This window comes from Oryctolagus cuniculus, chromosome 7 (genome assembly GCF_964237555.1).
Source record: "Oryctolagus cuniculus chromosome 7, mOryCun1.1, whole genome shotgun sequence".
NCBI classification, from domain to species: Eukaryota; Metazoa; Chordata; class Mammalia; order Lagomorpha; family Leporidae; genus Oryctolagus; species Oryctolagus cuniculus.
Window position 1 is genome coordinate 2,232,646 of NC_091438.1, and position 25,938 is coordinate 2,258,583.

The 25,938-nt window shown below is 46.4% G+C and overlaps 2 protein-coding genes across 7 annotated transcripts in view; one reads left to right on the forward strand and one right to left on the reverse strand.

The window, feature by feature from the left end:
• Positions 1–2,298: 2,298 nt before the first annotated feature.
• On the reverse strand, positions 2,299–19,465 carry CENPL (centromere protein L). 2 transcript variants are annotated; one of them, XM_017345623.3, is made up of 5 exons: positions 19,123–19,465; positions 14,118–14,297; positions 11,005–11,256; positions 5,426–5,968; positions 2,299–2,924 (listed from the first exon to the last, which is right to left on the reverse strand). In XM_017345623.3, exons 2-5 carry the CDS (start codon positions 14,292–14,294, stop codon positions 2,853–2,855), a joined length of 1,044 nt encoding a protein of 347 aa, XP_017201112.2. In that variant the 5' UTR covers positions 14,295–14,297; positions 19,123–19,465; the 3' UTR covers positions 2,299–2,852. The 2 variants fall into 2 exon arrangements, with proteins under 2 accessions (XP_017201112.2, XP_069933245.1); XM_070077144.1 differs by lacking the exon at positions 19,123–19,465 and adding an exon at positions 18,977–19,107.
• Positions 19,466–19,610: 145 nt separating this feature from the next.
• DARS2 (aspartyl-tRNA synthetase 2, mitochondrial) overlaps positions 19,611–25,938 on the forward strand; it is a 30,822-nt gene continuing 24,494 nt past the window's right edge. The window contains exons 1-4 of one of the 5 annotated variants that reach the window (XM_070077140.1): positions 19,716–20,199; positions 20,849–20,948; positions 24,422–24,488; positions 24,952–25,117. Coding sequence is in view for 4 of the 5 variants with exons in the window: in XM_002714994.5 (XP_002715040.2) it covers positions 20,091–20,199; positions 20,849–20,948; positions 24,422–24,488 (276 nt within the window). In the remaining variant the exon portion in view is untranslated. Of the gene's footprint in view, positions 20,200–20,848; positions 20,949–24,421; positions 24,489–24,951; positions 25,118–25,938 lie in introns of all 5 variants that reach the window. The other 4 variants (XM_002714994.5, XM_008263801.4, XM_070077139.1 and 1 more) reach the window with 4 other exon arrangements.

The following is a 25,938-nucleotide window of genomic DNA, read 5'->3' on the forward strand; positions in this document are numbered from 1 at the left end:
TCAGCAGATAGAAGATCTCTCGCTGCCTGTGCCACGGCTCAATAGGCTAATCCTCTGCCTGCAGCTCCAGCACCCCGGGTTCTAGTCCCGGTCGGGGTGCCAGATTCTGTCCCGGTTGCTCCTCTTCCTGTCCAGCTCTCTGCTGTGTCCAGGGAGTGCAGTGGAGGATGGCCCAAGTCCTTGGGCCCTGCACCCCATGGGAGACCAGGAAGAAGCACCTGGCTCCTCATCAGCGCGGTGCGCCAGCTGCAGCGGCCATTGGAGGGTGAACCAACGGCAAAGGAAGACCTTTCTCTCTGTGTCTCCCTCTCTCACTGTCCACTCTTTCAAAAAAAAAAAAAAAAAAATCTCTCTCTCCCCCTCTCTGTCTTTCAAATAAATAAAACTTTAAAGAAAAAAAGGGCCGGCGCCGTGGCTCACTAGGCTAATCCTCTGCCTAGCGGCACCGGCACACCAGGTTCTAGTCCCGGTCGGGGCGCCGGATTCTGTCCCGGTTGCCCCTCTTCCAGGCCAGCTCTCTGCTGTGGCCCGGGAGTGCAGTCGAGGATGGCCCAGGTGCTTGGGCCCTGCACCCCACGGGAGACCAGGATAAGTACCTGGCTCCTGCCATCGGATCAGCGTGGTGTGCCGGCCGCGGTGGCCATTGGAGGGTGAACCAATGGCAAAAAGGAAGACCTTTCTCTCTCTCTCTTACTGTCCACTCTGCCTGTCAAAAAAATAAAAATTAAAAAAATTTAAAAAAAATAAAAAAAACTTTAAAGAAAAAAAGAAAGGCCTCTGTTCCTGTTTCCCCTGCTTAGCACAGCTCCCCCAGACCCTCACCTGGCTAGTCCCTCATCATTCAGGCTTCAGCTCAGACCTTCTCTGACTACAGCGTAGAGTAGGCCCCGCGCGGGCACTCCCTTTTCAGATCTCAATGCTTTATTCTTCACACATTTGTCTCTTTGGAAATATCTTTTACCCATCCTTCACCAGGGTATAATGTCTATAGCAAAGGAAGCCTTTTGTCTTCTTCGTTGCTATAGTCCTATTACCCATGCAGCTCTTAGGACACTGCGGAGCTCAGTGTCAAGTAGACAAACAAATGTCTCACTCAGAAGCCCACGCTTTTCCACTACCTGTGCTGCCTCTAGTGTATCTGAAGTAAGACCCCGTCCCAGAACTTACCCTGTGTTTTACAAGGAGTCTATTAATGCTACTTTCTTTCAAACAAAATTTTTCTAAAAATTGTTTCTAAACTAAACTAAAATCTTACAGTAAGAAGAAATCTGGGGGGGGCCGGGGCTGTGGCTCAACGGGTTAAGGCCCTGGCCTGAAGCGCCAGCATCCCATATGAGCGCCAGTTTGAAACCTGACTGCTCCTCTTCCGATCCAGCTCTCTGCTGTGGCCTGGGAAAGCAGTAGAAGATGGCCCAAGTCCTTGGGCCCCTGCACCCACGTGGGAGACCCAGAAGAAGCTCCTGGCTCCTGGATTTGGATGGGTGCAGCTCCGGCCGTTGTGACCAATTGGGGAGTGAACCATCAGATGGAAGACCGACCTCTCTCTCTCTCTCTCTCTCTCTCTGCCACTCCTCTCTGTGTAACTCTGACTTTCAAATAAATAAATAAATCTTAAAAAAAAAAAAAAAGAAGAAGAAGAAGAAATCTGAGGCCAACGCTGTGGCACAGTGGGGCAATGCCCTGGCCTGAAGCGCTGGCATCCCATATGAGCGCCGGTTCTAGTCCCAGCTGCTCCACTTCCTGTCCAGCTCTCTGTTATGGCCTGGGAAAGCAATAGAAGATGGCCCAAGTCCTTGGGTCCCTGCATCTGCATGGGAGGCCCGGAGGAGGCTCCTGGCTCCTGGCTTCAGATTGGCACAGCTCCGGCCGTTATGGCTAATTGGGGAGTGAACCAGCGGATGGGAGACCTCTCTCTCTGACTCTCCTTCTCTCTCTGTGTAACTCTGACTTTCAAATAAATAAATAAATCTTTAAAAAAAAAAAAGAAGAAGAAATTTAAGTACAACATTACAAGCAAGTCTCTTAAGTTGCTCCATCTCACAGTTTTTATATGTAAAATCGAAGAACTGTTTAAAATTCATTTACAGATATTTCCCAAATACTCTACAAAAGTAGGGACATGAAGGTTAAGCAAGATAACTTCTGCCCTCAAAAGGGGCAGAGGCCTTTCAACTCTACAATGTGTGGGGTTCTATATAATTATTGGTTTGGACTCTTTGTGCTAGAGAAAGGCCTACCACTTCCCACAACTGAGATATTAATTGAAAGGTGTCATTAAGACGCTGATAAACACACTGCTTCATTTTAAAAGCGAATATTTAATTTAACATTGCAGTAGGAATTGAACAGTATTAAAAACAGAAGCACAGTAGTGGCTAAAGAGATGCATATTACTTTTTAGTTTACTTTTGAGGGGATTTTCATTGCCATTTCTCTCTATGGCGAAACACCTGCTAGGAAAATGTCTTTAGAAGACACAAATTCTCTATGAATGCAAGTCTAAAATGTTTAAAATGTGTTAAAGGTTTTGAAGACCCAAATCAGAAATAGCCAGTATCAGATATACCTCACTTGAATCCTTTTTTTAAAAGATGACAGAACTGAACAACTCAGCATCTCCCTAGAGACTGGCACCCTGGTTCATGATCCACACAGGAGTACACAGCTGTGGCTCAGCCATGGCGTTCTCTGTTCTAGATTCTTCTTGGCTTCCATCTGGGCAACTCCAAAGCACTGTGAGGAAAACACAGAAATAGATACCATTTCTCCTGCGTCCCTCTCAGCTTAGCAGCTAGGCAAATAATCAACTAGAAAAGGGTACATAATCCACATCTTGCAGTCCATAGAAGACCTCACTCAATTTGAAAAATTGCCAGTTCTGTCAAATATGCCAACACACCAATAAGGTATTTATGACAAATAATCTGTGGGGAAAGAAAAGACATTTAAAATTAGAATAGCATTACAAATAAAACAAACCTTAAAAAAAAACAGCATTATAACAACACAGCAGTTTGATAAGGGAATGATAAATGTCACAGTGGTCTAATTTCTGGATTTAGCTCATTAAGCACATGCAATGTACTTTCACTTTTGTATCTTTTGTAGTCTTCCTATTTTGTACTGCAGTACTGGTGTCTTCCCACCAAAATTATCTCCTAACATGGCCTCTGGTTTGGAAAGCATGAGTATGGCGCTTAAAGATGATCAATTTCTTGGAACCTAGGAGATGAGTTCAAGTCTTGACTCCTCTTTCCAAGCTATCTTGCACATGTCACTTAAAACCATCATGGGGGCCAGCATTGTAGGTGGAGGCTTAACCCACTATGCCACAACATGGGCCCCAATAAATACATCTTTTAAAAAATAATATGGGGGGCCAGTGCTGTGGCATAGTGGGTAAAGCTGCCGCCTGCAGTGCAGGCATCCCATGTGGGTACCGGTTTGAGTCCCAGTTGCTCCACTTCCAATCCAGCTCTCTGCTATGGCCTGGGAAAGCAGAAGATGGCCTAAGTCCTTGGGCCCCTGCTTCTGTGTGCGAGACCCAGAAGAAGCTCCTGGCTCCTGGCTTTGGATCGGCACACCTCAGGCCATTGCAGCCAATTGGGGAGTAAACCAGTAGATAGAAGACCTCTCTTTCTCTCTCTCTCTCTCTCTCTCTCTCTGTGTAACTCTGAGTTTCAAATAAACAAATAAATCTTTTTTTTTTTTTTTTTTTTTTTTTTTTGACAGGCAGATTGGACAGTGAGAGAGAGAGACAGAGAGAAAGGTCTTCCTTTGCCGTTGGTTCACCCTCCAATGGCCGCCGCGGCCAGCGCACCGCGCTGATCCGATGGCAGGAGCCAGGAGCCAGGTGCTTCTCCTGGTCTCCCATGGGGTGCAGGGCCCAAGCACTTGGGCCATCCTCCACTGCACTCCCTGGCCACAGCAGAGAGCTGGCCTGGAAGAGGGGCAACCGGGACAGAATCTGGCGCCCCGACCAGGACTAGAACCCGGTGTGCCGGCGCCGCTAGGCAGAGGATTAGCCTAGTGAGCCGTGGCGCCGGCCAACAAATAAATCTTTAAAAAAAAAATAAATAATATGAACTTGGGCTGGCATTGTGGCATAGCAGGTTAAGCCTCCACCTGCAGTGCCAGTATCCCATATGGGGGCCAATTCAAGTCCCAGCTGCTACACTTTCCATCCAGCGCCCTGCTAATGCACCTGGGAAAACAGCAGAAACCCACGTGGGAGACTCAGAAGAAGCTCCAGGCTCCTGGTTTCAGCCTAGCCCAGCCCCAGCTGTTAAGGCCACGTGGGGAGTGAACCAATGAACCAGACGATGTCTCTCACTCTCTACCTCTATCTTTCTCTATCCCCTCCTTCTCCTCTCTGTAACTCTAGCTTTCAAATAAAAAATTAGTCTTAAAAAAAAAATGAAACTATCATGGCGTCAGTTTCTTTAAGATAAAATGAGATTAAAAACAGCGAAGTAAAGACTACAACCAGGTCTGTTAATTTCCCAACATATTGGCAAGACCACAGGAAGCTTTCACACTGTGGCTATGTACACACTTTCTGTTTATTTGATGTTTCTTGTAATACACAGTTCATGAGAGCAAAACAATGTCTGTATTACTTCTTTCCCAATGGGGACAGAAAATTCTAGAATATAAAGATGACATCATCTTGTTCTATGTTCCTGACTATAATCTTCTTATCTAACATATAAAATCCTCTATTACTCTGATAATTGTTTCAACATTTGACAGGAAATAATTTGCAAAGTTTCAAAGTTATAAAATAATGCATATTACCAAAGTTTATAGCACATGGTATATAGTGCCCTCCCATTATAAAGCTGCAATAAAACTTTGGTAATTTAGTTATAAAGCACAAAATAAAGTCTCTCTACAGGGGTTGGTGCTGTCGCATAGTAGGTTAAAACTGCCTGTGGCACTGGCATCTCATATGGGCGCCAGTTCTAGTCCCAGCTGCTCCACTTCTGATCCAGCTCTCTGCTATGGCCTGGGAAAGCAGAAGTCCTTGGGCCCCTGCACCTGCATGGGAGACCCAGAAGAGGCTCCTGGCTCCAGCTCCCTGCTGATGCCCTGGGAGGGCAGTGGAAGATGGCCCTGGTGCTTGGGTCCCTGTACCCATGTAGGGGACCCAGAAGAAGCTCCTGGCTGCTGGCTCAGTCTGGCCTAGGCCTGGCCAATGCAACCATTTGGGGAGTGAACCAGCAGATGAAAGACTTCTCTATCTCTCCCTCTCTGTAACTCTGCCTCTCAAATAAATAAATAAATCTTTTAAAAAAAAGTCTCTCTACTGTCTTAAACTGGCATACATTCAAATGCATCTCTTCTATATGGAAAACACAATCACCATACATTTTGAAAACCCCGTAACAATAAGGAAAAATTACTTAGATTTGTTCAGACTAACCTTTATCTTTCCATCAGTATGTGCTGAAGCTACAGATGTTGAAACACGAACCAATCTTGTGGCTGATAAGTGAATTCTGAAATGTCTATAAAAATGTGAAGAGAGACAGTCCATGAACAAGTCAACTTCCTCCTGGGTAACCTCCCCAGGTGTTCTGTGGACACTGTCCCACAAAGCTTTTGCATCCTCTGGATGTATCGCATAAGAAATGTCCAGGCTTTGAGGGCTGCAGGGTACAGACCACAGAAACTCAGTGGCAGCCACATAACGGTCCATTTTGCATGCAGTCCACATAGCAGCCATCCAGGAAAGATTAAATGCATTGATCGCTAAAGGACTGAAGTAACAGTCAAAAGTTTTCTGAAACCAGGTTCCGATTATGGCTGTATTAGACTCTGCTCCATTTGCAAGGAATAAGGGTAAACAGGTGAAATCTTCCGAAACTGTTTCTAGAAGACCATCTCCAAACACACAGCAGAACCAACCGGTCCACAACGCCTTTGCTTCTCTGTCCTCAGATGGCAGCTGAGGTTTTGACAGAATCTACAAGGAAAAGTAAAACAGATTCGTTACAAGTACACATGATCTGACATTGTCTCAAAATTAGTACATTAAAAATAAGAAAATCTAATGTATCAGCTTGCCAAAAAGCACAAAAGGAATAGGTTCCCTAATCATTATTAGGGTTTATCAAAATAATTGAGCTTACTGCCAATATTTTTTTTTTAAGATTTATTTATTAACTTGAAAGGCAGAGTTAGAGAGAGAGAGAGACAGTCCACTGGTTCACTCCCCAAATTTAGCAGCAAGAGCCAGGCCTGGACCAGGCCGAAGCAAGAAGCCTGGAACTCCTTACTGTTCTCCCACATGGGTGGTAGGGGCCCAAGGATATGGACCATCTCCAGCTGCCTTCCCAGGCACACAAGTAGGGAGCTGGATAGGAAATAGGACACCAGGACTCAAACCAACACCCATATGGGATGCCAGCATTGCAGGCAGCAGTTTAACCCACCATACCACAATGCCAGCCCCTACTGCCAGTAACCTGAAGATGTGGTATATGGCAACATTTTGGTGCAACCAAAATACAAAATAAGAGATGCCAAGGTCCATGATGCAGTACAGTGAATTAAGTTGTCTTTTGCAGTGCTGACAGCCTATACTGAAACACCGGCTCAGGTCCCAGCTGCTCGGTTTCCAATCCAGCTCCCTGCTAATTTATCAGGAAAGGCAGTGGAGGGTGGCTCAGGTGCTTGGGTCTATGCTACCCACATGGGAGATCTGGAAGGAGTTCCAGGCTACTGGCTTCAGCCTGGCTCAACCTCTGGCCTTTTTGGGGAGAGAACCAGCAGATGAAAGATATCTCTCTTCCCTCCCTCCCTCTCTTCCTGTCATTCTGTCTTTCAAACAAATAAATAAATCTTTTTAAAAAATGAGATGCCACTATGGCACAATCAGGTGCTGTATTCTGAAAAAAGAAAATTTCAACTTCATAAGGGACTACAAAGGTCACCAAATCCAATGTACTTGAATCTTCTATTGAGGAAGACAGTTCTTTCTGGTAACTTTAAATTATTTTTCATATGTTAGGCCTATTCTTTTCAATCTCCTGTTCTGTTTTATTCTTTACATAAAGCAAATCAAACCTAATGTCTCTTCTACAGGAAGAGTTGCCAACATATTTGATGGTCTCATATATATTATGAAGTTCAACATCTTCAATTTTTTCAATCATTTGTCCTGTGACATATATCCATGCTCCCTAACTATCCTAGTCACTCTTCTCTCAATTCCTCTGCATAAGAGTAATTTATAAGTGAACATAATTACTTCAAAAAGATTTAATTGTGAGATTATTACTATTTGGGGCTGGCACAGTGGTGTAGTGGGTTAAGTCACTTCCTGCAGACCAGCATCCCAGATGGGCACTGGTTCAATTCCTGGCAGCTCCACTTCTGATCCGGCTCCCTGCTAGTACGCCTGGGAAAGCAATGAAAGGTGGCTCAAGTCCTTCAGCCCTGCACCCACATGAGAGACCTGGAAGAAACTCCTGACTCCTGGCTTCAGTCTGGCCTAGCTCCGGCCATTGCGGTTATGTGGGGAGTAAACCAGCAGATGGAAGATCTCTCTCTCTCTCTCTCTCTCTCTCTGTGTATGTGTGTAAATCTTTCAAATAAAATAAATAATCTTTGAAAAAATTATCACTATCCTTGACCTAGGTTATACTTCTATGAATGTAATCCCAGATTATAGTTTTCTGGGTTTATAGCGCTATAGAAATTAGCTCTCCATATTCATTTTTGCTTTTAATAGGCAAATCTCCCTCAACTTATATTAAGAAAGTAAACTGACTCCTCACTGTGGCACAAGGGGTTAAGATGACACCTGCAGTGCTGGCATCCCACATGAGCACCAGTGTGAGTCCTGGCTGCTCCACTTCAATCCAGCTCCTTGCTACTGTACCTGGGAAGGCAGTGGAAGATGGATCAAGTGTTTTAGTCCCTGCCACACATGTGGGAGACCCAGAAGAAGCTCCAGGCTCATGGCTTTGCCCTGGCCCAGCCTCAGCTGTTATAGCCATCTGGGGATGAGCCAGCAGACAGAAGACCTCTCTCTCTCTCTGCCTCTACCTCTCTCTCTGTAATTCCGCCTTTCAAATAAATCAATCTTTAAAAAAACAATAAAATAAAATATAAATTTCTTTCAATTTGGCCCATTGAGCCATTCCATTCAGACTGTTTAAGATGGGGCCAACACTGGGGCAGCAGGTTAAAGACCCTGCCTGCAGCACCGGCATCCCATATGGGTGCCAGTTCTAGTCCTGGCTGCTCCACTTCCTATCCAACTCCCTGTTGATGCAACTCAAGTGCTTGGGACCCTGCACCTACGTGGGAAACCTGGAAGAAGCTCCTGGCTCTGGCTTCAGATCAGCTCAGCTCCTATCGTTGTGGCCATTTGGGGAGTGAACCAATGGATGGATGACCTCTCTCGCTGTCTCTCCCTCTCTTTGTAACTCTTTCAAATAAATAAAATAAATCTTAAAAAAAAAAAAAAAATTGTTTAGGATCTTAATTTTATTTCTACTTGACTAAGTCTTCAAATTTTAAATTTGAAAGTCTAATGACAAACATACCTTCCAGATATTCATGAAACTTTTTGTTAAAGTATTGACAAGGTCAAGATCACAATCCTGTATCATATCCCTTTAGTGACGAGCATTTAAACGGTTACTTAGATTTCCCCTTTTTGCTTAACAGATTATAAAAGACTCTCAATATCTTGAACCCAGATGTATTACGTTTATCATACTTTTGTCACCTATGAGTCCTGTAACTCTGACCAAAAATGAGGTTTAATTTGAAAACTACTGGAATACTGCACTAGGAATTCAAGAGGTCACTTCCAATCCTCACAAGAACGTCTGCATAACTGAAGACATGCACGTATCAAGACTTCTGTGAGCATCAGCTGCTTCCCTTGACAAACTTTACCAATTACCTCCCCAGTATCCATTTTTCTGTCCGCTATAAAACAGTCCCTTTACTTGAAGTAGCAAAGTACCCACTGAAAAATTTCTTTTAAAGATTTATTTATTTGAAAGGCAGAGTTACAGACAGAGAGACAGAGAGAGAGGGGTCCTCCATCCACTGGTTCACTCCCCAAAAGGCCGCAACAGGCCAAGTCTGGGCCAGATTGAAGCCAAGAGCCAGGAGCTTCTTCCAGGTCTCCCACATGGCTGCAGAGGCCCAAGCACTTGGACCATCTTCCACTGCTTTCCCAGGCCATTAGCAGAGAGCTGGTTCAGAAGAGGAGCTGCCAGGACACAACTGGTGCCCATGTGGGATGCCAGCACCACAGGCAGAGGCTTAGCCTACTACACACACCACAGCATCAGCCCCAGAAAGCAAATTTGTCTAGGCTCCCTTCCAAGCAGGATGCAAACAGGTGCTGGGTCTCAGCAGTATTTAGTCTGTGTCAGACAGCCTGTCTGTCCTTCCTGCCTGGAGCTGAGCATCCTGTGTACAGCCCCAACGCCATCTTCTACACACGGCGGCTGTAAGGGTGAAGCCATGCCCTAAGCCACGGCAGAGAAGAGAGGCAGAGGAAGCCTAGACTGCCAGCGATTTACTGCATCAAGCACCGTACCAGCCTTGAACGGCTTCCCTCACTTTTTTCTTTTTTGTAAGACTAATAGACCTCTGTCTCCTGCCCTCAGCTGCATCTCACCCCAGTGCATTGTACGATCGCCAATCCACGGCCTGCACCAGGAGTCAGCAAGGGTTTCTTTCAGGGGCTGGACAGTAACTACTGTAGGCTCTGCTGGTCATAGGATCTTTGTCCCAACTACTCAGCGCTGCTGTTGTAGCCCAAAACAGACACAAACAACACAAAAGTAGATGAAAAGGGCTATGTTCCAATTATCCCTTATTTACAAGAAAAAGCAGCAGGTAACATCTGGCCTTGTAAGCCACAGTTTACCAGCCTCTGGTCTATATAAACAAGCAAAAAAACAGGCTTTCTCAACTGCGCGAGACTTTAACTTCCTTATCAGTGACTAAGCTTAGTCACCGAGAGGAAACAGAAGCAACAGGCATGAGTGACATATAAAATCGATCCACTTAATCAAGTGAAAGATAGTCGTATCACCTTTATACACTACTCAGGAGAAAGAATGTAAAGCGTTACTACATTTCTGAGAGTAACCTGGCACAATATATCACAATAACTAAAGATATGCTATTTTTTACTACAATTATACTTTTAGGAACTTAATTTTAATAAAAACCATAGAATTATACAGATGCATCTTCAAAAATGTTTAATTTCTAATGGCATGAGTAATCACCTACAAATATTAATTAGTGAAAATGCTATAATGTGAAAATAATAAACAGTATAAGCACTATTTTAAGACCATATAGATGGGGCCAGCGCTGTGGTGTAGCAGGTGAAGCCACCTCTTGCAGTGCCAGCATCCCATATGGACACCAGTTCAAGTTCCAGCTACTCCACTTCCGATCCAGCTCTCTGTTATGGCCTGGGAAGGCAACAGAAGATGGCTCAAGTCCTTGGGCCCCTGCACCTGCATGGGAGACCCGGAGGAAATTTCTGGCTCCTGGCTTCAGATTGGCACAGCTCTGGCCATTGAGGCCATCTGGGGAGTGAACCAGCGGATGGAAGACCTCTCTCTCTGTCTCTGTGCCTCTCCTTCTCTCTGTGTGTAACTCTTTCAAATAAATAAATAAATCTTAAAAAAAAAAAAAAAAAAGACTGTATAGATACACAGATGTGCATTAACATGTTAAAACTGTGATTTCTTTAACTTTCTTTGTACTTTTATGTATTTTCTAAGTTTCCTAAAATAAACAAAATTTTAGACACAGACTCACACATTTCCTATACATGTAGGAAAAACATTTTTAGGTTGGCTGTTTCAAAATTTGGTTAAACATAGCTTAGAACAGGTTAAAATAACAACTTGGGAATTTAAAAAAAGTAAGAAAATACCAAAACAATTTCCAAACCATGAAACCGCAGCTTTTTTCCCCCAAGGAAGAGGTGTTGCTTATATATCACACCTGGACGAGAACTGCTTCCGGGTCGCTTTGCGTTCCTTTCACTCCGAGGAGAGTAGAGAAAACCACTTTGATGTTGCAGTCTTCTCCTACTTCCACAGCAAGTCCTTTTTGCTTTTCAGCAGTAATAAACGCACTCAGAAGTCTAGAGTACTCCTTGAGATTAGTATAGGAAAATTTGTATAGGGGAGTTAAACTATATAAAGTCCACTGTTTATGCAGAAGGAATGCAACCTTTTGAGGATCAACATCTTCCTAAAAAAATCAAGACAAAAGAAGTTTAACAATTAGGAAATATTAGTAAGAATTCCATTATAGTATTTTGTGTGTCTAACACAAATCTATTACTGAAGACCTGATTTTTTTTTTCTAATTTCTTTGCAAGGCAGAGTGACAGAGAGAGCTACATCTTCCATCTGCTGGTTCACTCCCCAAATGGCCACAATGGCCAGAGATGGACCGATTCAAAGCCAATAGCTTCTTCCAGGTCTCCCATGTGGGTGCAGGGACGCAAGCACTTGGGCCACTGGGCCAACTTCCACTGCTTTCCCAGGCCACAGCAGAGAGCTGGACTGGAAGAGGAGCACCTGGGACTCCAACTGGTGCCCACATGAGATGCTGGTGCCGCAGGTGGAGGCGTAGCCCACTCTGCTACCACGCCGGCCCAAAGCCCTGATCTTTGCACTCCAGCCAAACTGGAGCTTCCAGGGCATTCTGCAGGTCCGTGAACAGCCCTCGGCATTGGTAGTCCCTTCCCTGTGCAACACTCTTCCCCAGGAGCTCCATGGCATGCTCCTTCACTCCACGCGTGTCTTTGCCCCAGTGTCACCCCACAAGCTACCGGAGTTAAAGCAGCACCTGCACCCACTCCAACTTTGTCACTCTGAATCTCTCCTGCCCTATTTTTCTTCCTAACGTGCTTTCTTTTAAGATTTATTTATCTGCTTAAAAGTCATACTTACAGAGAGAGGGAGAGGGGCCGGCATTGTGGCATAGCAGGTAAAGCTGCTACCTGCAGTGCCAGCATCCCACATGGGCACTGGTTCAAGTCCCGGCTGCTCCACTTCCGATCCAGCTCTCTGCTGTGGCCTGGGAAAGCAGTAGAAGATGGCCCAAGTGCTTGGGCCCCTGCACCCGCATGGGAGACCTGGAAGAGGTTCCTGGCTCCTGGCTATGGATCAGCACAGCTCTGGCTGTTGCGGTCAACTGGGGAGTGAACCAGTGGATCGAAGATCTCTCTCTCTCTCTCTCTCTCTGCCTCTCCTTCTCTCTGTGTAACTCTGACTTTAAAGTAAATAAATAATTCTTAAAAAAAAAAATAAATTTCAAGTTATAAATTTTATAAATGCAAGTCAAAGGGTTGGCATTGTGGCATAATAAGTAAAGCCACCACCTGGGATGCTGGTATCATATGTAAGCACCAGTTCATGTCCCAGCTCCCTGCTAATGGCCTGAAAACAGCAGCAGAAGATGGACCAGGTGTCTGGGCCCCTGCCACCTATCTAGGACACCTAGATGAAGCTCCTGACTCCTGGTTTCAGCCTGACCCAGCCCTGGTCTTTGCAGCCATCTGGGGAGCAAACCAGCAGATGAAAGATCTCTCTCTCTCTCTTTCTCTCTCACTGTAACTCTTTCAAAATAAATAACTAAATCTTTAAAAAAAAAAAAAAAGAAAAAAAGTTGAGCACCCCTAATCTGAAAATCCAAAATCTGAAATTTTTTGACATGGTATCACAAGTGGAAAATTTAACACCTGACCTCATATGATTAGGTATAGTCAAAATGACGTGTAGGGGGCAGTGTTGTGGCGTAGTGGTAAAGCATCCCATATGGGCACGGGTTCATGTTCCAGCTGTTCCACTTCTGATCAGCTCCCTAATAATACACCTAGGAAAGCAGCAGCCAATGACAAGGTACTTGGGCCCCTACAACCATGTGGGGACCCCAGCGGAAAGAAGGGGCCATCAAAGAAGGATGTATTTTTCTCTGAAGGGAGGAGAGAACTTCTAGTTTGCTTATGGCCCTGTCTAAATAAACTCGGAGTTTGTGAACTCAGAAGGCTTCCATAGCCTTGCCAGCTCATGTCAAGAGCCTCAGGTGATTACTGACATCATAAATAAGAGTGTCAATTGTTAAATCAACAACAGGAGTCACTGTGCACTTACTCCCCATGTAGGACCTCTGTCCTTACTGTGTTGTACTATGAGAATTAACTGCAAAACTCGTCTGCAAACAGTACTTCATACTTTGTGTGTCTGTGTGGGTGTAAATTGTGGAAATCTTTACTTAGTTTAGAGTTGGTCTTCTATATATAAAGCTAATTAAAAACGAATCTTAATGAAGAATGGGATGGGAGAGGGAGTAGCAGATGGGACAGGAGTGGGGGTGGGAGGGTGTGTATGAGGGGAAGAACTGCTATATTCCTAAAGCTGTACCTATGAAATTTATATTCATTAAATAAAAGCTTTCTTCTTCTTCTTCTTTTTTTTTTTTTTGGACAGGCAGAGTGGACAGTGAGAGAGAGAGAGACAAAGGTCTTCCTTTGCCGTTGGTTCACCCTCCAATGGCTGCCGCGGCCGGTGCACCGCGCTGATCCGATGGCAGGAGCCAAGTGCTTCTCCTGGTCTCCCATGGGGTGCAGGGCCCAAGCACTTGGGTCATTCTCCAATGCACTCCCTGGCCACAGCAGAGAGCTGGCCTGGAAGAGGGGCAACCGGGACAGAATCCGGCGCCCCAACCGGGACTAGAACCCTGTGTGCCAGTGCCGCTAGGCGGAGGATTAGCCTAGTGAGCCGCGGCGCCAGCCTAAATAAAAGCTTTCTTAAAAATAAAGGGAAGGGGGCAGGAAAATAGATCTTTAAAAAAAAGGCAGGAAGAGTAGGATTATACTCTTCAAAAATGTCAAGTTTGTAAAATATAAGACACGGTAGGAAAATCACCTCGATTAAAGGAGATTAAATAACAAAAAAGGTAGTGCTGCAGTGTGAAATCTTTTTTAATTGTTTCTCACTTTAGGAGCCAAGAGGTTAAGAAAAATTTAAAAATACTATAAATAGCCACAGAAGTTGAAACTTAATTCACAGCACCGACTGAGAAAGGAATACACAGAGGCGTACCTGCAGCTGTGAGCGCTGGGGAATCCTCCTTCGGGGCGGAGTTGGGACAAATGAAGTGGCCTGCTTCCTGACCGACTCCAGCCGTCTCTGCAGCGGGGTGGCTGCTAGAAAGTACTCTTTGAGACTGCAGGATGGGTGCTGCCTAGGAGTGGATTCTGGTGCATCATAAGGATCCATGGTCTACATTAAGAGAAAAAAATAAAACACTGAGGAGTTAACTCATGCTGACAACATCACAGAGTCCTCTCCGCACTACAAAGGAATTCTTCCTCTCTTTACTTCTCTCCCCTCCTTGTCCCCAGTTTGGACTTTTCAGCCTACTGTATTTCTCATTGTCTTTTGTGAACATGTTAGCTACATTAGTATGTTCAGAACCAAATTCAATTTCTTCCTTCGCTCTTCTTTCCAAAAGCTACCTGGTCCATTTTCAAATTCCTGCCAATTTTCTAAGCTCACTTAAACTCATTTAAGTGGTCCCCCGTTGTCATTCTTTAACATTCATCATAATGCACATTCTATTTTTCCCTTTAACACCATCTATTCCCAAAGCTTCTTCCTTAGCCATGTTTTTATTACTACAACCAAAAGTTCTCCACATCAAAGAATAATTCATTCTTCCAAAAAAAAGCTCCAAACTAACTTTATGAAGTTACCTGTGCAAAAATCTGTACAGTGACAAGATAAGTCCTAAACTCTTCTGTTCAGTACTCTAGGTCTTTATAGCTCAGTGACCAGGTAAGTCCTAGACTCTTCTGTTCAGTACTCTAGGTCTTTATAGCTCAGTGACCAGGTAAGTCCTAACTCTTCTGTTCAGTACTCTAGGTCTTTATAGCTCAGCGTCTCCTTACCCTCCTGAGTCCACTCCCAGGCAAGGACATAATCTCAGGCTTGTCCTCCTGTTTTGATTGTCCACCATATTCCCTAGCGGAAGTGACCTCAAGATCGTGTTAGAATTCCATCTCTTTTCAAGCAAGTGGGGGATGATAACCCTTTTCCATGAAACACCTATGTTACACACTTCTGCCTGTATCGGTGGCTCATTCCTGGAAGCAGTGTGAGTACGTGTGAGCACAATGAGATCTCATCTCTCAGGGAGTCTAACGAAACCCCCAGCAATGTCCTCTGAGAGCTCTGGAGATGGGCCGGCACACAGGCCCTCCTCAATCCCTGTCTGCAACACTCATTTTGCCCTTGTTCACGTACTTCGCTGTACCACTATTTGGTGTGTTGTTCTTGTCTCCCCAGCAAGTCCAAGCTTCTCTGACTGAATCATGCTTTGTGTTTCTCATATCATTACCCAACCCAATGCTGAGTGTCCTTTAATTGTTAAACAACTATTAGTTCAATGAAATGAAGTATTTCACAGAGCTCCAAAATTAAAATATAGTTTTCATCAAGAGGAATTATTTTAAAAACTATAATAATTATTCCAAACTACTCTGCAGGTACTCTTTTTTAAAAAAGTTTCTAAGCAAAAGTTACTTTGTGGGGTTGGCATTGTGGCACAACAGGTAAAACCATCACCTGCGACACTGGCATCCCATATGGTCTCTGGTTCGTATCCCAGCTGCTTAGCTTCTAATCCAGCTCCCTACTAATGTCCTGGGAAAAGTAGGAAAATATGGCCCAAGTGTTTGGGCCTCTGTCACACATGTGAGAGACCTGGATGAAGCTCCTGACTCCTGGCTTCAGCCTGGCCCAGTGCTGGCCATTGCAGACATCTGGGAAGTAAACCAGCAGATGGAAGATCTGTGTGTGTGTGTGTACGTGTGTCTCCATATCCTTCTCTAACTCTTTCCAAAAAGTTACTTTTGTTAATAGTAACAAAAAATAGTATCCCCCTCCCCAGTTGAGTTTTTTTAATTTTAATAGGCAAGGGGCTAGCACTGTGGTGCAGTGGGTTAACACCCTGGCCTGAAGCGTCAGCAACCCACATGGGCACCAGTTTGAGACCTGGCTGCTCCACTTCCGATCCAGCTCTCTGTTATGGCCTGGGAAAGCAGTAGAAGATGGCTCAAGTCCTTGGGCCCCTGCACTGGCTTGGGAGACTCGGAGGAAGTTCCTGGTTCCTGGCTTCGGATCAGCGCAGCTCCGGCCATTGCAGCCAATTGGGGAGTGAAGCAGCAGATGGAGGACCTCTCTCTCTCTCTCTCTCTCTCTGCTTCTCCGTCTCTCTCTGTGTAACTCTTTCAAATAAATAAATAAATCTTCAAAAAAAAAAAAAAATAGTCCTCAGAGCTCAGATAATGCCCAGAGCAGGATCATATATAACACAATTTAAATGTTTATTTATTTTCATCTACTTGAAAGGCAAAGCTGGGGTTGGGGGTGCGGGGAGGCACAGAAAGAGGGAAGGAGAGAGACGGTCTATCCTCCAGTCAAAGGCCCAAAACAGCTAGGACTGGGCCAAGCCAAAGCCAGGGATCCAGAACTCAATCTGGGTCTCCCACATGGGTGGCAGGAGCCCAAGCACTTGTCCGTCATCTGCTGCCTCCCAGGAAGCATTCGCAGGAAGCTGGATCAGAAGCAGAGCAGGGGCCAGCACTGTGGCACAGTGGGTTAGGGAGCCACCTATGCTGTTGGTATCCCATGTAAGCACTGGTTCCCAGCTGCTCCACTTCGGATCCAGCTCCCTGCTAATGCACCTGGAAGAGCAGTGGAGGACGGCCCAGAACTTGGGCCCCTGCACCCATGTGGGAGACCCAGATGAAGCTCAGCTGCTGCAGTCATTTGGACAGTGAACGAAAAGATGGGAGATGTCTCTCTGTAGCTCCCTCTCTCTGTGTAACTCTGCCTTTCAAATAAATAAAGAGGGAGGAGGAGGGAAGAGGATGTAGGAGGAGAAGGAGGAGGCAAAGGTGGAAGGGGAGGGGAAGGGAGGAGGAGAAGAGGAAGAGGAGAAGAAAGCAAACAGCCAGGACTCCAACCAGCACTCGATGCTCCAGCGTCACAAGTTGTAGCTTAAACCCCACTCCCACCCCACACACACTGTCCACCCTATACCAATAATTTAAGACGTGGCTACTCTAAAGCAGTCTCGCTTTAAATGTGCACTGAATTATCTATTTGAAAGGGAATCTTAACCAGTCCCATTTACAGACAATGCTTCTTTCAAACGTGTAACTTGGGCAATAACAACTAACATGAACGGAGCATTTATCATGCTCCAGGTACTCTTAATCCTCAACCCCACTAGTGAGTGGGTTACTGTGTTCCTAGGTGACAAAAAGCTGAATGACTTGCCAAAGTCAAACAGTAAGACAGTCAAAGAGCAAGGATTTCAACCCAGGAAGTCTGGCTCTTATCTACTTCTTTCACACTACATCTCAAATGCAGATCAACATCAAGGCAAAATAATTCCTGCTAAACTTAATTCCTTGGGGGCTGGCGCTGTGACATAGTGGTAAAGCCGCCACCTACAGTGCCGGCATCCATATGAGTGCCGGTTCAAGTGCCGGCTGCTCCACCTCTGGTCCAGCTCTCTGCTATGGCCTGAGAAAGCAGTGGAGGATGGCCTGAGTCTTTGGGCCCCTGCACCTGCGTGGGAGACCTGCAGGAAGCTCCTGGTTCCTGGCTTCAGATCGGCCCAGCTCCATCTGGGGAGTGAGCCAGTGGATGGAAGACCTCTATCTCTCTCTCCTGCCTCTGCCTCTGTCTCTCTGTAACTCTGCCTTTCAAATAAATGAATGAATCTTAAAAAAAAAAAAAAAAAAAAAAAACTTGATTCCTTAAGAGAGATGTTACAAATCACAAAAATATTTTAAAGTCTAGCTAAGCCATAAATTTAAGTAAGAAAAAAGACTATCAGCATTGGGAGAGAGGGCTGGTTTTCAGAAAATGTTCGACTTGAGCATGTAGCATTAAGGTAATGTGAAACAGCCCAATGCATGCATTAACGATTAACAAATGATATATAGCAATTGCAGCTTCTTGCTCCACACTCACGAATGTGTAACTCTGCTTAGCTCAGAAAAAGAGAGGTGACAAATATATCCTGACCCAAGACATTACTGCCCCAATGTTCCTCCTTCCAACTGTGAGGAAAGAGACTCCCACTGCTTTCTAGAGCTACTGCGGGGATCAATATTCTGATCTCCAACCAGTGGACATCTCCCCGGACTGGAACCACTCCTACGTTAATCTAAAATTTATGCCATCTTGAATCTCTCCTCCGAAAGATCCTGTTTTCCCACTGCCAAACATCCTAGCACTAAAACATGCCTCTTTCAATCCAATTCACGCCCTTCTTTCTGGGAGCAAGCTCCTGGAAGCGGGTGTACGCCCCCTGCTTCCACTAAGAAGTATGTTATCAGAAGTCTTCAGCAAGCCCTCGGTTAGAAGGAAACTGTACTCTTGAAGATAACCAACATTTTGCCGAAGCCACGGCCAAATAAATGCGTGGTTCACCAGGTCTGCTCAGCGACCCCTCTACACTTTCTCATCACGTTTGTTCGCGGCTCCTCCCCTAAGCCACCTGCTGCTACCTGGTTTCTTCTGACACTGCATCTCCGGGCGATCTCCCTCCTTGCACACAGTGCCTGCCGCTGCCTCTTCTTCTCCACGCCCCCTAAGTGGGTGCTCCCCCCGACTCTGAAGTCCTTCACTCCACAAGTGGCTGCCAGATCTCTACTTCTGACTTGACACCTGCGTCCCGGTCCGGGGAGTCTCCGCTCCCGCGGGTCTCACCATCTCTTTCCCATTTCGCAGGCTGCATCTGCTCGAGGCAGCTCTCCAGAATCCACGGAGCGAGCTCGCGCTCCTGCCAGCTCCTCTTGCACTTGCAGTCCACGACACAGAATTCACGCTCACCTGTTCTCCTGTGGCTAGACCGGGGGGGTGGGGGGGCTATACTTACTCACTTTCTGCATTGCGCTGAAGTGTAACTCCAACTGCAACCCCAGGCCTCCGCCGAGCGCTGAGCGCATCTAAACACACAGGACTGGAGGAGAATGACCAGGCGCCAGGGAGAGCGGCAGGGTCCACGGCCTGCCCCGGAGCAGCTTACCAATAGAATGCCGTGTCCACGCTGTCACCCATTCCGGATTCAGCAATCATTCCTGCAGACCAGCTCCGACACTGCGTCGCGCCCAGGAGACCTCGGCCCTGCGACTTCACGCCGGGGAGGTCCCTTACCCTGACCAAGCCACGCAGCCCGGCCACCCGCACTCCAGCGGAGCCGGCTCCTGTCCGCCGAGAGGGAAGGGCCGAGGGCAGTGGGTCCCAGCTCGCCCCTCTCCACCTAAGCTCCAGGCTCCTAGGGGGCCGAGGGCCAGCTCTGAAATCCCGCCTTCGGAAAGCGGCAAATCGGCGCTCAGCCGCCCACGAAGTTTAAAATCGTTTCCCGACTCGCTCTGCGGTCCGACGCAGGAAGCCTCCCTGGCGGCCCGCCGAGTCCATTTCCATGCAACAGCCGAAGTCGCCATTTTAACTGAGGGCAGGGCCGCGCCATTTCTTACCGCGTGTGGGGGCGGGTCTTCCGCTTTCTACCGGCGCGAAGCCGTCCTCTCACACTTCCGCCCGCACTACGCATGGCTTCGCCTCCTCCGTTCTGATTGGCTGAATGCTCTCGTCGTCTATCTCGGGCGCTGGCCGGACGGGTGGGCGGGCGCTCGTGGGTCTCAGCGGTCAATGGGGTGTGCGTTCGGGTGCTGAGAGACTTTGGGGTTGCTCACCCTGAGAAGACCCGAGGTCGGCCCCGTTCTTCTGCAGACTGAGGTCGCGCCTGGGGCCGCTGCGTGGGATCCTGCTCGCGTCCCTAGAAGTGGGCACTGCTGCGCGGAGAGGGAGGAGAGGTCTTTCCGCTCCCCGCGAGGCCCCAAAGACCTCGTAGATTGTCTGGCCTCTGGACACGGAGCAGGCCCTATGTTGGAGAAAGCCGTGGGATTGCCAGGAACTGGCGCGATTTGTGTGTGTCTGCAAGCTGACTTCTGACCGCCGGCGACACTGGCAGCGAGGACTCGCCTTGGTTCCAGCATGTACTTCCCGTCTTGGATGCGTCAGCTGTACAGGGGTTTATCCGCGCCGCCGGCCTGGGCTTCCCCCCGCAGGAGCCTGGTGCTGAGTCCGCACCGGAGACTTCCAGGTGAAAACAGCGGAGGGCTGTCCGCAGCACGGGGCGCCGGTCGCCTGCAGCAGGGAGCTGCGGCTTCCGTTTGCACCCGGTTCTGTGTAGAGGCACATCATTCGCTTCTCTGTCTTCATTCCTTACAATGCGAAGTTCGTCAGGTTTGTGGAAAGACTGCACAAAAGCAGCCAGCATCACACGTACATAGGCTGTTCTGCTTGTGGTTGGTGCTAAAAGGAAGCCTACCAGAAAACCCTTCCAACTTCACAGCGCTCTAGTCTGCAAGTGGCTGTCTCACGCGAGGTTCATTCTATAGCTAGTGCCTACACCAACAAGCTTCTGTAACTCCTAAACCCGTATTTCCTCGGGGAAGAACTGTGCAACGTTAAAAACTGGGTTATTAGGATTTAGGTCGGTATGCAAAAACTTTAGATTCCCTAACACAAGGCAAACGTGTACATTCAGATTATTGTTCACTTGGCTGATGACACATTTGCAGGTAAATTTAGTAGGGGTGGGTCAAACTCTATAAATCTTCTCCATTGAGGTATTTACCTAAGATGTGACTTGAGAATGTATTTTTAAGCAATCTGGAAATGAAAATGTTATATTTTTAATATTGCGTTTAAACACACTCTCTCTCTCTCTCTCTCTCTCTCTCTCTCAGAATTCAGTAGTTTTATTGCCCGGACCAACACATGTGGAGAGTTGCGTTCTTCTCACTTAGGCCAAGAAGTCACCTTGTGTGGATGGATTCAGTACAGAAGGTAAGTTGAGGCACGTGGTTTAAGAGTGGACAGTAGTGTTTTTCCAAGGCTGTCCCAGACTACTAATTTTCAACAATTCAAAAGAATAAGCTTTGCAAATCCTACAGGATTATCAGGATTCACCGAATTTTCAATGTGTGTTTTGAAAGACCCAAGCAGTGTCATTCTCAGAAAATACCAGTAACGTCTCTTGCAGGGTGTACTAATGAAGCTTGATCCACCCATGGACTGAAATGAGCCTGAGCTGTAACCAGCAACTGGGAATGCGCCAGCCTCCTATAAGCTGGCTGTTCAGTTCTACTATCACAGAGGGAAGAAGCTGATTTTATTCTAAATACAGATAGAGAAGAGGCCTATAAATGTAGACAGTGGTTTTTTAAGATCAGAGCCCACTGGTTTGATGTGGTTCACCTCTATATTCCAGAACATACCTGAATAATATATTAATACTAATTGAGGAGATTCAAAACACCTGGATTCTGTGACCTTCACAAAGGATAGGTGGCTGATTGCCCCATAAATTTGGTGACTTTGTTTTCTGAACCCAGTGTGGTAGGAGGCTTTCTGTACTTCTTTCCTGAGGACAGTTTAAGAAATGTGAATTAAATGCCAAAATGTTGGGATTTCTGGGACCCTTTGATGGTTTCATGTGGAAGTATTAAATCAGTACTTGAAACTCTTCTGTAATACATTTTTTAAAGATTTATTTATTTGAAGGTTAGAGTTACAGAGAGGGAGTGAGAAGTCTCCCATCTGCCGGTTCACTCCCCACAACGACGGGGGCTGGACCAGGCTGAAACCAGGAGCCGGGAGCTTCATCCAGGTCTCCCACGTGGGTGGCAGGGGCCCAAGCATTTGGGCCGTCTTCTAGTGCTTTTCCCAGTCCATTAACAGGGTCAGAAGTGGAGCAGCTGGGACACAAACTGGCGCCCATATGGATGATAGCATCACAGGTGGTAGTTTTACCCACTACATCACAGTGCTGGGCCTAGAATATTTTATATTGTATCTTTTTTTAGAAAGGAAAAAAAACTTACATTGCTCTATAAGGGTACTTTAAAAACTGCCTGGAAATGGAGTTAAAAGATAAGCTTATTTTAGTGTAAATTTGTTTAAATCTATGAAGTTTTTTCATAAAACAGATTTTCTATGAACTTTTTAAAGACTTCATTTTTAAGATTCATTTTATCTTATTTACTTGAAAAGCAGACAGAAAGATGGAGAGACAGAGAGAGAAAGATCTTTCATCCACTGGTTCACTCCCCAGATGGCCGCAATGGCCCAAACTGGACCAGGCAAAGCCAGGAGTCTGGCACTCCCTCCAGGTCTCCCACATGGGGGGGCAGGAGCCCAAATACTTGGGTCATCTGTTGCTTTCCCAGGCACATTAGCAGGAATGCGGGATCTGAAGCAGACAGCTGGGACTTGAACCCACATTTTGACACTGGATGCTTATGTCACAAGCATTAGCTTAACCCACTGCACCACAGTGCCAGTCCCTAATAAAATTTTCTTGTAAAGTCTTGAGCCATTAAAAATATCTTTTAATTTTTAGTTTGCTTTTTCACTAAGCTGCTTAACGTCAATAAGCTGTATAAATAGCCAGTCAAAATTGAGGAAGAGGACATGTAGCAGTTAAGATGCTTACCTACCACTACCATGGCAGAGTGCCTGGGCTCCACTCCTGTCTTTGGCTTCTGTCTCCAGCTTCCGGTCAGTGCAGAACCTGGGAGCAGCAGTGATGGCTCAGGTAATTGGTGTTTTTTTGTTTTTGACAGGCAGAGTGGACAGTGAGAGAGACAGAGAGAAGGTCTTCCTTTACCATTGGTTCACCCTCCAATGGCCACTGTGGCCGGCGCACCACACTGATCTGAAGCCAGGAGCCAGGTGCTTCTCCTGGTCTCCCATGGGGTGCAGGGCCCAATGACTTAGGTCATCCTCCACTGCACTCCCGGCCCACAGCATAGAGCTGGACTGGAAGAGGAGCAACCAGGACAGAATCCGGTGCCCCGACTAGGACTAGAACCCAGGGTGCCGGCACCGCAGCTCAATAGGCTAATCCTCCGCCTGCTGGACTAGAAGAGGGGTAACCAGGACAGATTCCGGTGCCCCGACCAGGACTAGAAGCTGGCAGGCGGAGGATTAGCCTATTGAGCTGCGGCGCTGGCCATAATTGGGTTCTTGCACGCCGGAGAGAGACATGGATTTCAGCCCAGCCCTTGGTTCCAGCCATGGCCATTGTGGGAATTTGGGAAGTGAACCAATGAATGGGAGCTCACTGTCTCTCTCTCATGTGTGCATGCTGTCTTTGCCTCTAAAATTTTTTTTAATTGAAATGAAAATACCTGTTTTCCATTCATAAGCTACATTAATGATTGCATGAACATAGCCGATAGAAGTATATATCATTAAAAAGAAACACGACGGGGTGGACATTGTGAGCAAGGTCAGTCTCTGCTTGGGACTCCCACATCCCATCTCAGAGTGCCTGGGATGGAGTCCACTTCCAATTGAGCTTAATAACGTGCTCCCTGGGAGGTAGCAGGTGGTGACTCCGGTACTTGGATTCCTGCCACCCATGTGGGAGACCCAGATGGAGTTCCAGGTTCCTGGTCCTGGCTTGGCCCAGCTTTATTTGTTGGGGGCATTTGAAATTGAAACAGTGGATGGAAGATCACTCCCTCTTCACCCTCCCTCTCTTCCTCTGTCACTCTCCCTTTTGGATAAATAAGTAGGGCTGCACGTGGCTCACTTGGTTAATCCTCCGCCTGTGGCGCCGGCATCCCATATGGGCGCCAGGTTCTAGTCCCAGGTGCTCCTCTTCCAGTCCAGCTCTCTGCTGGCCTGGGAAGGCAGTGGAGGATGGCTCAAGTGCTTGGGCCCTGCACCCACATGGGAGACCAGGAGGAAGCACCTGGCTCCTGGCTTCAGATCAGCACAGCGCCAGCCGTAGCAGCCATTTGGGGAGTGAACCAATGGAAGGAAGACCTTTGTCTCTGTCTCTCTGTCTCACTGTCTATAACTCTACCTGTCAAATAAAAATAAATAAATAGACAAGTGAGTAAATGAAAGAAACATGAGCAATTGGATGGGTGTTTGTTACTTTTTTGCTTTCCCTGCTTAAATTTGGCGGCTCAGATTTATTTTTATTTACTTAGGGGACAGAGAGAGCACTCCATATGCTGGTTCACTCCCCAAATGCCCACGATGGCTAAGGCTGGCCAGGACAGAGGCAGGAGTACAATCCAAGTCTCTCATGTAGGAAGCAAGAGCCCAGTCACTTGAGCCGTCACCGCTCCCTCCCAAGGTCTGCATTGGTAGGCAGCTGGAGTCAGGAGCCAGAGCAGGGAACTGACCCAGGTACTCCACTGTGGGATGCAGACACCTCAACTGCTAGGCTGAACGCTTTCCTGGGTCTCGAGATTTTATCCTTACATGTTTCTTTTTCTTTCTTTTTTTTTCCCATTAATCAGACAAAACATCTTCCTGGTCCTAAGAGATTTCCACGGGCTTGTACAAATTGTCATTCCCCAGGATGAGGTAATAAAAAGTATATTACTGTCATCTAAAATTATCTTTGATGTTATGAGTAAGGTAAGCTAAGTAGCTTGATAAGTGTGTTTAAGGTTTTAAATTCAGAAGTTTATTTTTAAAAACTGAAAACAACCATATGTAATATGAAGACATGACCAACTTGGAAAAACATACATATAACTCATATCACAGATAAAGGACCAATCTCTCTACTATTAAAAAGACTGTTACAAATAAAGAAAAAAGATCAATGACCCAGTAGAATTACGAACCCAGAATTTGGACATAAAATTATAGAAAAGAGAATGTAAGTGGACTGTAGACATGAAGTGTGCCCAGGAGTACTTACAGTTAGAAAAATGTGACTTAAAAATACATAGAATTGTTAGGGGTATTTTTTTATTTATTTATTTATTTTTTGCTTGTGAGTACTTCCAGTACACACGCATAATTCTTTTTTATTTCCGAGGGTTTCCGTTAGGATACAACAGGGATAGAAAACAAGGCGCGGGAAACGGAGGGAGTCTCCCGGCCGCTTCCTCATTCTCGACTCCCGCACAGTATGCCGACCCTGCCCGCCTAGTCGTCAGCGGAACCCGACGCCCTTGCGCGCGCGTTCTCGTCTTCTCTTAGGGGTATTTTTTTATTTTTTTCTTTAATTGTTAATTATTTGCGAGTCAGAGCTCTCATCTGCTGGTTCACCCCTTAAATGCCTGCAAGAGCTAGGGCTGGGCTGGGCCAAAGCTGAGAGCTGGGAACACAATTCAGGCCTCCCACATGTGTGCAGGAGCCCAGTTACTCGACTCGTCATTGCCTGCCTCCAAAGGTCTTAGTAGGGAACTGGAAACTGGAGCCAGCTCTTGAATCCAGGCACTGCAATAAATGCTAGGCCAAACGCCCACCCCACAATTGTTCTTTTTTTTTTTTTTTTTTTTTGTGACAGCCAGAGTTAGATAGTGAGAGAGAGAGAGACAGAGAGAAAGGTCTTCCTTTCTCCGTTGGTTCACCCCACAAGTGGCCACTACGGCCGGCATGTTGCAGCCGGTGCATTGCACTGATCTGAAGCCAGGAGCCAGGTGCTTCCTCTTGGTTTCCCATGTGGGAGCAGGGCCCAAGGACCTGGGCCTTCTGCCACTACACTCCCAGGCCACAGCAGAGAGCTGGCCTGGAAGAGGAGCAACTGGGACAGAATCCAGCGCCCCGACTGGTACTAGAACCCGGTGTGCCGGCGCCGCAGGCGGAGGATTAGCCTAGTGAGCCACGGCACCGGCCCAGAATTGTTCTATTTAACATATTGTGTTTGGGAAAGCAAATGTTTATGCATTCCTGGAGGGAGTACAAATTGATACCAACCATATGGAGAGCAATTTTGCAATAACAAAATTATAAATGCATGTATCATTTAAACCACTAGTTCTACTTCCAGTAAATTATCATACACCTAGACTTACGTGGA